General features: G+C 40.8%; 1 protein-coding gene across 2 annotated transcripts in view; it reads left to right on the top strand.

Annotated features, from left to right (window-relative positions):
• ADAMTS2 (ADAM metallopeptidase with thrombospondin type 1 motif 2) overlaps positions 1-11,401 on the top strand; it is a 220,837-nt gene extending 209,436 nt beyond the window's left edge. For both annotated transcript variants that reach the window (XM_080991360.1, XM_080991361.1), the window contains exons 19-22: positions 123-330; positions 2,206-2,335; positions 2,969-3,058; positions 7,791-11,401. In XM_080991360.1, coding sequence (XP_080847486.1) covers positions 123-330; positions 2,206-2,335; positions 2,969-3,058; positions 7,791-8,254 — 892 coding nt within the window. In that variant the 3' untranslated portion in view covers positions 8,255-11,401. The remainder of the gene's footprint in view (positions 1-122; positions 331-2,205; positions 2,336-2,968; positions 3,059-7,790) is intronic.
• The last annotated feature ends 802 nt before the right edge of the window (positions 11,402-12,203 follow it).

Genomic DNA, 12,203 nt, shown 5'->3' with positions numbered 1-12,203 from the left:
TGATGAGAGAAGCTGCCCTGAAACCATGACATTAAGAAATAGCAATCATCAAATTATTATGGTGTGACTTAAACATGTGCAATATAAACTCACCAGCCTGGACTTCTTTTTCATTGAACCAGATGGGTTACAGGAGACTGGGAACCTTGCAGCAAAAGTTGTGGGAAAACAGGATATCAGGTACGTTCTGTCCGCTGCATCCAACCGCTGCACGATAACACAAACCGCTCTGTCCATGCCAAATACTGCAACAGCGATCGCCCAGAGGGCAGGAGGGTTTGCAACCGGGAGCTTTGCCCTGCGCAGTGGCGGATAGGACCCTGGTCACAGGTAAGCAGGATTTTGTTCTGTTGTTCAAATTACATTTGGAAGTGCCTATATTAATAAGGGTGGTGTCAAATTCGCATTAGTGAATTGGTTGTGAGCCTTAGTGTTTCACATTATGGGGCGGGGGGGGGGACATCGAATGTCAAGATTGCACAAGATGCATGTTTGTTGGTTAACTTCCATAATTGTGCAGCAATATAACCATATTGTTAAAAACAAAGAATCTAGTTTGCCTGTCCCTATACTATATTTGCACTCATCTGTCATAATGCTGACAAACAGGTGGGTGGGTGGGTGTGGGTGGCGGAGTAAGCAGGCAGGCAGGTGGGCACCCCAGGCATGTCCTCCCATGTTCTTCCTGTTGCCACTGCCAGCTGACCCAGGTGGGTAGAAGAAAGAAGGACGGTGGTACAGGCAGGTAAGCCGACAGGTGGAGCAAGAAAGCCTTGCTGCACTTCCTCTGTTATTGCCAGAGCTTCTGCCACTGGTGGGGGAAGGGGGAAAGAGGGACGTCCCCCATCAGTGGCCGCCATACCAACACCAAAAGGAAGCTTGGCTGTGGTGGCAGGGTAAGGATGGGGACTAAGGTGGGAAAGACTTTCTCCCCTTCTTTGCCCTCCCACCAGTGGTAGTGGCAGGGTGGGAGGGTACCCACCCACCTGTGGTGGCAGCAACAGGGAGCATGGGGATGTTGGGTGAGCTATGGCAGAAGGGTTTGAGAACAAGCTGTGAGATGGAGGAGGAAGGACGGGCAAGCTGTGAAATGATGGGGAGGGGTTTGGAGTGAGGTGTAAAGAGGGGGAGAGGGGTTAGCCAGTTTTAAAGGCAGCAGCCTCTAGTGCAGTTATAAAAATTGTGTTTGGCTAACACCCAGAATGTTAGGTAACTGAGTCACAGGTGAGGGACAGAAACCTTTGGGGATATTCCCAGTACTACTTTGCACCATGTCAGGATGCAGTGAGGCTTCATAGTCCCAAAATCCTGGGAGTGGCTTTGTGGGCAAGAACTGGACTATGCAACCTGCCATCAAAGCCCATGATATGATCAAATCACGAGAATGCAAAACTGATCCCAGGACCAGAAGTCAGTGCAAGACAGCAGAAACTACAAACCCATCACTTAGAGTAGGGGTGGTATTCAACCAAATTTTACTTAGAGTAGGCCCATTGAAATTAAGTTGGGTCCATCAGTTTCAGTGGATCTGCTCTGAGTAAAAAAATTGAATACCATTCTATGAGTGGAAGCACACGCCAGGAGCTGGAACAAACAGTCAAATGTTTGTCATCAGTTCAATGAATGCAGAATCTGAAGAGGAGAGCATGTGAAGACTAAGCTGTGAGGAGGATCACATCAAGTTATGGGGTCAGGGAAGCAACCTGGAACAATGAGCCACCCTGAGGGCAGTAGCCCACATAGCTATTATTGTTATTTTTGCTATTATTATTACCATAATTGCTCAGTTGCTATTATTATTACCATAATTATTACAAACACTTCAGACAGGCAAACACGCCAAGTCAGAGCCCCTCGTGGGTTTCATTATGCACATAGAACACAAATATGCATACAGCTTACCTCTTTATTTCAATGGACATAGTAGGTCTACAGCAGAAAAGAAGCTCTCTGTGGTTACTGGAGCTCCTTTGCTCCAAAGAAATACAAGGCTGGCTTGTTGTAATCTACCATCTAACACTACCATATATAGCAGTTAGAGTCCACTTTGGTTTAGGGTTCTTGGTTGTACTGATGACGACAATGAACAGTGGTAAGTAACAATAAATAATCGTTTTCATATAAATCATGTTACCTGTAACAAATGCCAACTGCCAATAAATTAGCAAAAGTGAAGTTGACTCCTGGTTTCTGGTTTCTCTCCAGTGCTCTGTAACCTGTGGTAATGGTACACAAGACAGACAAGTTCTGTGCAGGACAAGAGAAAACGTTATTGGCTTCTGTAAAGAAGACAAGCCAGAGACAAGGAGGTTATGCATTCTACCTTTGTGTCCCAGTGAGTGCTGATCCCTCTTTTCTATTTATTTGGGGTGGGTGCTTTGTGACAATTGTGCCAGTGATACAATTAAATTTTGTAGTGATTTTTAGAATACAGTAAGCCCGCAACTTACGCACATTTAACTTCTGCATGTTCAGCTTGGCAAAAGACATAAAAAGGGGGCAGGTGTCAATTTTGGTTCTATGATGACACTACCTTTCTACTGGTGTGGTACACATGTTTTCAAACAGGTCCAGGCTGCAACATTTCTAGGCATACATGTTGCAGCCTGGACCTGTTTGAAAACGTGTACCACACCAGTAGAGAGGCAGAGCCATCGGAGAACCAGAATTGTATGTGTGACAAATCCTTGAAATGGTGGGAAGCCTGCATGAAAAAGCATGTGTGTGATGCACAAATTTGTTCTGTTTTGTCTTGACTTTTCTGCAGACATTTCACCAATGTGATGACTTTGAGTAGAGGTGCCCAAACTGACATTATTTAAAACTAATAATGTACTGCTGTAGTTTTTCAAAAGCTATTTTCTTTCTTAGAATAGTAGCTACTAATTCTGTTCAGTCAACCAAAATGGTGCATTAAGAAGCTTACAAATGTGCTAATATTTTTTTTCCTTACTATGTTCTCTTTCAGGAAATTCATCTGATACGTCAAAGAAAACTTACAGGATACAATGGCTGTCAAGACCGGACCCAGATTATCCCATCCAGAAAATATCTTCAAGTAAAAGACCCATTTATAACTCTGCCTTTGCCCTTAAATGCATGCCACATCAAATGTGGACTTTGCCTTCTGCTCTATTCTTCTTCCTATATGGAAAATTTCCTTGAATCTGCCAAGTCTTACCTTGGGCTGAATCTTTTTTTCCCTGCGCTGGGCCTTGGTGCACAGTGTCTTTCTTCTCTGGAGATTGAGTAGCACTTGCTGCAGTGGCGATCGTGAAGGTGTTGGATGTGTGAAGTTGGATCTCTTCGGTGTGTTGGAAGTCCTCTAAAAAGTGAGCTGGTATCAGTTTGCTTGTTGATTGGTGATGGTGAAAAAAGGCTCTTAACTGGCTCATGATTTCAGTTTGATGGTGAAACCGAGAACTTATTGTGAATGTGATCACATCACAATAATGACACCTTGTAGTGCTAAAAGTTCTCCTTTTGTCTAAAGGTCCTCTATCTTACAACAAGTTAGCTTCAGTGTTTTTGCAGGGTAGTCAAATGAAAGTGCTCATTCCATCATGGTTCTTTACAGTCTCATTGCTTATTAACTCATGCGTCACAATTTTTTAAATTCCTGGCTTTAACATTTTCATTTGTTTCCATGAAAAAAGTTGATTACTACAGGTAGATGAAACTCTCTTGATATTCCTGTCGAATGCTGCTACTGTGCTATGCTTTTATTGAAGCTCTTCTACCTATATTTTTTCTTTCCAAAACCAGCAAGGGAATCTTCACACAATTTTGCCAGAAAGTTCCTTGTTATTATTATTTTTTAACACATATAATGCAAATAGGAAACCAGTATGGCAAAACATGTGGTCTATGCTACAGGTTGTGGTGTGCAGTATTTCAATATCATTGAGACAATATGACATTGTCGTGCTGTGCAATGTCAAGAATTGTTCAGCAGTGAACTCTTTATACATCATTGCATCCATCAGTCTTTTTTCACCATTTGCATGTTTGACTTGACTGGTTCAGTTGTGTGTGTGTATGTGTGCGTGCGCGTGTATGTTTGTGATCTATAGATGTGTCAACTGGCAAACATAACAGTGTGAACAATGACAGAATTACCTCAATTTTTATTGCTTTGTTTCATTTTGCTTAGGGAGAAAAAAACTACATTTAGAAAAATGCCTTAAACTTTAATTGCATTGGCATTAACCACCAGTTCCAGCTTTAAATATACAAATAGTGCACTGGTACCATGAATTGATATTCATGTACGGTGTTTTTACTTGAATGCTAAAACACTGGACAGACGTTTGCACAGTCGGGTGTATGAGAAAGGAAAGGATCACTACCCACCTAAAAGAAAGGGCCATTGCCCAACTTACCCTGTTTTAACTGGTAGATATTTGCTTCGGCATGTGTTTGTGCTGAAGATCTATAACTTGCTGTTCATAAAACCACTTATATAAACATCAAATAACAGGCGCATATCAGTACCTGAGGATCATGGCAAATTGCTTGCTACCTTTCTCCACCAAATCATACCCCTTAGGAAGGTGGTCCTGTGGATCTTCTAACAATGTAGCACTTCAAAATTGTCATTATCATGTGATCACATATTTAAATTTTGCTGTTACTATGATGATTGCCTGCAACCTGTTCGTAATTTTACATGGCAACGAAAAAGGCAAAGACACGTTATCTGGCACTAAATACTGTTATGTAAAATAATTGGTGTTTAACTGTTATCAACTTATTCATGACTGTTAGTTACCTTTAAATAGACAACTGTTGAGTGATGTTTCAAGCTATGGATGGCTATAGAGAATGGTGCAATAAGGTATCTGGGCATTGTGCACTAGATCTATATGCACTTTGGTTTATCAGGGATATTTTATTAGTGTTTTGTATGTATTTAACATATTATTAAAGATGTGCCAATTCAGTTTGCTTTTCAATATTTTTTTATGAGGCCAGTTGAAATGTGTACCAAAGTGACTGTGCAAATGACTATTTTTTTCTTACTGCTCAGTTGAAGACATACTTCCAGTCTGTCATGCATACTGCAAAATAAAATAAGATGAAAGTTCAGCAGGTCTGGCAGTTTTGCTTTAGGAAAACAAAATAAACTTACTCTGACATATATGCAAGAGAAACAACCAAGAGTGCACCTTAAAGACTAAGGTTTATTGTGGCATAAACTTTTGAGTGTGCAACTGGGTTGCAGCTGACAGACATTTATGCCCCCAAAAAATATGTTCAAGACTCTGATTCTGTTGTTTTTGCTGCAACAGACTAGCATGGCTATCCTTCTGGAGATTTCTTTATATAAAATGTAATTATGAATGGGAAGTATATTGACTATATATCACAAGAGTCAATTATTTCATGTGGCTCTGTATTTGATCTGCATGTTTTGGGGAATGTTTCACTGTTGTTGAAATAAGGCATTTTTCTAAAGATGCTTTAAGAGGTTCTTACATTGAACAGCCAACAAACTTAATTTAAGTTTGAAATACTTTGGTAATATTCTAATCCTATTTCTTAGAATGGATTTATATATAAAGAATACATGTTATCCTTATCTTTATAGAACACAATAATCACCTTTTTATTGTTCTCTCGCCCTCAAAACAAAAGGACCGATAGTTCATGTAGAAAGGGGCTAATTTAAAGTTGCCTTCTTTGTTAATCAATTCTAAATTTCCTAGACTGATATGTTTGCCAACTAAACACACTCATACCCTAATTTATTTAAGTAGAGGACGTGTGAAGAGACACCGTGTATCCTTTCTAAAATCAGTGAATGCGTCTGCATTTGATCAGGTGATGCTTTATGTTGCAATGTGGTTGAAAGCCTGACACACATGCTGCTGCTATACCTGCCTGCAGTGCTGTTCTAATAGCCTTGTGATGTTGCAATGACATCATGGTTACTTGCACCCTTCCCCTTAGAACACTTGAAAATGTGCATTTGGAACCTCATGGGGGACCGATGCTGCCGGGAGGGTGGATTTCAAGCAGGGAAATAGAAGGTGGGGTTAAGCCCTCCTCCACAAACACCGCTCATTGCTTCTCTGCTCCTTGTTGCCCTCACTGGAAGAACTTGCTCCTGTTCTAAAAGGGCCATTGAGCTTTACAAATGGATTTTTACCATTTGAGCCCTAGTATTACCAGGGCAGGCCAAATACGTTCTGGTGCTTGAAGCACTCCTCCTACTAATTAAGAAATGCTACTATCATCCTGGTGAACTCCATGGAGGCTTCATTTAAATGGACAAGAGCAAAACAAGGTTCATTTCAGTGAGGCTTGCACTGGAAAGTTTCTCAGTGGATTGTAAATCATGACGTCACTTCCAACAGTTCAAAATCTGCTTCACTCAGGCTTACCTTATGTTAAGGCGGCATGGGTGTCCTCCAGAAGTAAACACATAAAGGGATGAGTGACAGGAACATATTCTTGAGCAGTATTGTGCATGCCCCAGGGACCCTGGATTTGATTTCGCTGTCAGTTCCTTGTCTGTACAAAGGTGTTTGGAAGAACCTGCCTCCTGTATATAATAGGTGCAGGAAACACTGGTGTTAGACCAATAGAACAGCAGCAAAATGGCACCATCTACAGCCGTGAGAGAGGTGTCTGCAGGTTCAGGAGAACCTCAAGGTTTGAAAAAGCACTGAAAAAAACTCGGGGGGGGACGGACTCCTAACAAGGAAACTGAGCATGGGAGGTCAGAAACCCAGGTGGGAAGGAGAATGGAATGGCGTGTGTTGAATAGGGAGCATTGTACATTACAACTGTAACATTTGCTGCCGTGGTAAAGTGCTTTCTTTCTTTTTTTTAGTATAATATTTTTTCCCCTGCTTTGGGAGTTCTCCAGAACTTCTACAATGTATTAGCATTGACCTTCAATTTTTCACCACCCATTCTGGCCACTTATTCTGTATATCCCAATGCTGTTAAATTCTTTTAATCCTAGGAGGCCATGAAACAGAAATCCTTCTTTTTGTGCAGTTTACCAAATCTGCTAGCTGGATGTCAGTATACTAATGTAAAACAAATCCTTGCTGTAATCAAAACAACAACAACAGGGATGCAATAAAAAACCATTTGAGGTTCTAAGAAGTTACCTGAAGTTTCCATTGCAGCCCCTGGCTAAGGAAAATCAGAATCTAGTGGCCAGCAATATAGATTGATTGACTGCCCCTGGAGTTCTTCAACTTAATGAACCGGGAGTCCGTTTTCAGTGGCACAAGCTAAAGCTGGTTGTTCAGGGCCAGGGGTCTGATGTTATGGATACCATGTGAGAGAAGCTATTGGAAATGCTTCAGCATGGTGACAGCGACATGCAACCCCTGCAGTGTGTCAGAGATGCTCATGAATTTCCACACTCAATGCCAGCTGCTGATACAAGTGTAAGGAAATTCTCCCTGTGATTAAGGTAATCCATCTGGTGAGTGGTCCCTCCCAGACACCATATGGATCCATTGCTACACAATTACATCCCATTAAGCAGCCATAATATGTATGAGGCCAAGAGCATCTTGAAACCACAACATTCAGGAATGTAAGTGGGTCCCCTTCTAATTTGTCATCACATATCATAAAGGTTGGAGGAGCAGTGTGTAAAACTCTAATGTGAAATTTTAGATCACTGCAAGAAATGTGAGAATGCTTCCATCAAGGCCCAGTATCAGGTCTTAGTAATATTGTATACAGGAGCCTCTAAGTCCAAGTTTGCTTGATTCTGACTCTGGTTTTATAGTATACACATAATTCCTGTTTTTCTCTTCCAGAAGAACGTTGCCAAGGAGACAAGTCAATGTTTTGTCGCATGGAAGTTCTCTCTCGGTACTGTACAATTCCTGGTTACAATAAACTATGTTGCAAGTCTTGTAAAATGTACAGTAACAAAACAGGAAGTGGAAACTCAACAGAACCCAACCATAGCAAGGTTAACGATATCGAAGAGGCTACCTCTCCAACACTTACAACACCTGTTGACGTTCACATCCCACATACCACTTCAGGCCCACCCATTGTTCCCAAGATAAGCATCACCGGTTCCAATGCAACTGAAAATCGGCCAGAAGGCAACACAGTGGATGTTCCGTATAAAATTCACGGACTGGAAAATGAAGTACCACACCACAACATCATCTTGCGGAGGAGACCACCTTACGAACGGACAAGGAACCAAAGAATTCAAGAGCTGGTGGCTGAAAAAAGGAAACAAGAAATGCTCAGGAAATTGCATTAAAATGGAAAGATAACACAAAGTTGTTTTCCTCTCTTATAGAGAGATGCTACCACCGCTGCAGCAAAGCCCATAGAGACTTAGATACGAATAGTGGTGCTATGGCAGAAATGCCAAATGCTATAGCCTGCAATAAAAAGGAAATTTAGGATTATTTAAGTTAATATAAATATTATAATGGCTAGGGTTACAAGGTGCCACAGATACTAGTGCAATATCCTCATAGGTTTCACTGCTACTTAGCGGTGGTGCCTCGCTAAGGTCAGCAGGGTTCTTTTGTGGGCTCTCTTGCGCCCTCCGTGTGTGTTCTTGAGTCCAACAGAATGTTTCTTGGGTGCACTCTGTAGAATTAAGAAGAGATTCTAATAGCTTGATCCAAATCCCTCAGCAGTGTTTGGAGGCCTCTTGATAGAACCTCAGCTTCAGGGAAGCACATGTCTGTTTCTTTTTTATATAAAAAAAAATCAAGTCCTACCTATACTTATTTGGAAATAAGTTCAATTTATTTCAGTGGAACTTATGTCAAAGTCAGTGTGCTGGAATTTGGTGCACCATTTTTGCCTGTCTTTCCATTGAATTAAATGGTGGTGCTACCATACTCAGACGGCAGCAAAAAATGGGCTACCATGATATAACTGACCTAATTCAGATCCTGTTTCAGGAATCAAGCATAAATCAAGCTTTCTGTTAACCACTTGAAAGACAAAAGTAGGTCAGAATTGATGCCACGTAATGTACAAAATAAGAAAGCAAAAACAACAAGAGAAGGATAACTACTACATGCCGCACATGTAGCTTTTAACACTGTTGTCCTTGTAGAAGGAAAATTTACATGCTAGTGTTGGGGGATGCTCCAGTAAAAGGCATCATCACTGTATCTGCTTTTTCTCACACTTAGGGACCAGTGCATTCTTAACATTAATCAATATACTAGCCCCAGTCAACTTCAGCTAGAGGAGTAGCACACTAAACTTTAGCACCATGTTCTAAAATAATAGCATTCAGGAAAATATGTTTTCAATTATTAATATATTCACTCACCGGATCAAGCTGCATTGCCCCTGTCACCTCTGGTTCTGCATTTCATCATCTTAAATGCTAGCAATGCAATTACTACAGAGTTTTAACAGTGTGTAGATCATTTCCCCCAACTTTTACCAATACTCTGATTCATTTAAATGACTGGATTGCCCTTTGATTTCAGTTGGTGCTTTTTGTGTGTGAAGAAAATGTAGCTTTTGCTTATTCCGGTTTTTTTTTTTTACAGTGCAATGTTATGTAACTGTGATGGTGAACAACTTGGGTTTTCAGCCATTCATTAGGACAACTGTACTGTAGCAGAAGCAAACGCATGTCATTATGCATATATATATATGTATACACAGTACTGAATCCCTTAGCAATGTATAGTTTGACAGCCCTTTGAGTACTGGTTTCATGCCACACAGCACTTTCAGAAAGCATGCAGCAACATAGTCGGTTTACTGCTCATTTTGATCAAAGATCAATGTACAGTCAGATCCTAAAGGTGTTTATTCGTCAGTAAGCCCAGGCACTGGGACTTACTTCTCAGTAGGTGTGCTCAGGACAGCAACTTTAGATTGGTTATTCAAAAACATCCATGTTAATTCCTGACTAGGTATGGTCTTTAAAGCTTGAGCCAGGTCTGAAAACGAAGTTCCCCCATCAATTTAACTTGATAGTGGAATAGATCACACTCCCAGGTATATCTGCTATTTTTACACATCTAGTAGCTGCTGGGGGAAATAGCTGAGCACAGGGAAATATTTTGGGTGCTATTGCTTGTAGTTCAATGGCTGCATGGACTAAAAAGCCTGTATGTGGTGTGTATATGTGTGTGTTAAAAAATATATATTCCTGCTCTGACTACCATGTTTATCTGAGCTGCTTGATGCTTACCAGTTAATGCAAGATTCTGAATGCTGTTGTTGCCTTCATAATCTAACTGAACAGCAGCTCATTAGTGCAAGTTAAACCACAGATTTCAGAGGCAACTTATTAAGCAATTCAAAGTTTTCGTTGGCATACCTTGTAGGTGGCAAATAGATGGTGGTTGTTCAAAATCATCCATGTTAATGAGTAGATTCCATTTCTCATGAGACCAATATCTAGATAGCTTATCATTAGCCTCATCACTCTTTTACATTCACTGGGAAGAAAATTTGGCATGCTATTATAATCATGGCATACAATATAGGATGGGTTTTATATTCAAGCAGCGTGAGTTCCCCTTTTAAAATGTATTGCGCCTGATCTCATTCTAGCCACATGCAACAGCTACCTGCATAAGCACAGCAATGTTAGCCTGCTTCTACACAGGTATCTTTATTGGGATCGGAATGGTTGTTCTGTGAGTGAGGGTTCCAACGTACACTACTATTGACATAGCAAAACATTCTGGAAACAATAAACATTTCAAGACTAGTACCAGGGCCGGCCCATTCATGAGGCAAAGTGAGGTGATTGCCTCAGGTGACAGGATCCACTGGGGCAGCAGATCCTGGTGCTCCTTAGCACCATTTTGGAGCCAAAATGTCCTGGGCTGGCCCTGGCTGGTCTTCTTCTGAAATTGTAGAACTCATCTGAAAGACAAAGGCTTGCTTTTTTGCCAAGCAGTCTGATTCCACTTTCTCTTTGTCCCCCTTCATATTAATGTACTTTCATGAACACCTATGGTGGAAAATATTTTCCAAATGACAGCCTATTTAGTGGGAGAGGTCTTTCCAGTGTAAGGCCTGATATAATCTTAATCTTGCTTAATTCAGAAGTTAGTTTCTCCACCCCACCCCTCAAAAAAAAGGGGCAATTGCATGTTCTGTTCTGTTCACTGTATATGAAGCATAATAATGTGAAGTGTCTGAAGAAATAAATCCCATGACAGCTAATTAATTTTATTGGAACTTGCTAATGATATTGGAAGCAATTAGGGGCATGTGTTAGTAATTAGGGACATAGAATTGCTCAGTTTTTCTGGAAAGGCTGCCACCCAGCAGAATGCTTTGGAGCACAATATTATGCCATCACTTCATGGAAATGAGGACAATTTCACACATTTATTTTGTTCCAAACAAATGGAGAAAAGTGGCTTTTGGTCTGTTTAGGCCATTATCTAGAAGCACGTGTGAATAAGAGCTTCACATGCCCAGTGGGTCTTTCACCTCATATCATACTAACCCCCCCTTTGATGTATTGTAAGCAGCTTTTAAAATGTTGGGGGCTTCGGTGAGGCAAAGAAATAAGGGAGGAAGCCCAGCAAGGCACACTTGACTGAAAAAGGTAACACTGTGCCTATAGCCTTCATTAATGTGGAAGTCAAGCAACAGTGGGAGATATGTATTAATTTTTTAAAAAAATAATTTTTATTAACAGACCAATCAAATCACATTAATTCCAAATTAATTCCAAATTACAAAGCCAAATTTTAAAATTTTTGTTGGGGGTACCCATATTTCAAGTTCCAAAAGGGATCCAATCATCTTGTTGCTGCTGCTTTGATGTCCACAAATCTGTCCAAATGATGTTCACAATTCTATCCAATCCTTTCTAGTTGTTTTCCACATCTCTTCTTGTTGTTTTCATATATTTTTCCTTTTTCTTTGTGGCCTCTGATAGTCTCCACAAGCGAGTTGAAACCAATTGTAGTCCTTTGTGGGTTTTTCCATTCATCCAAGGGTCATATTGAGACGGCTGCCGCTTTTCATCGCTTCCATAAATAAACACTCTCTTGCCGTCTACTCGTTAATCTTCACAGGTCTCTCACTCCCTTTCTTACTCTTCTGAGGAGGTTCTGCCAGAGATCCCATATAAAAACAAATCCATAGCTTCCTCCTCCTCAGTCATCAGTCTTTCGACAAAACCTGCAAACATGGCGACTCCCTTTTTATTGCTGCGCCGTTCCAAAAGCCCTTATTCTTTTCCGAATCTCCATACG

Source organism: Podarcis pityusensis (assembly GCF_964106645.2).
Source record: "Podarcis pityusensis genome assembly, chromosome: 2".
Taxonomy (NCBI): domain Eukaryota; kingdom Metazoa; phylum Chordata; class Lepidosauria; order Squamata; family Lacertidae; genus Podarcis; species Podarcis pityusensis.
This window is presented reverse-complemented; position numbering and strand designations above follow the sequence as displayed.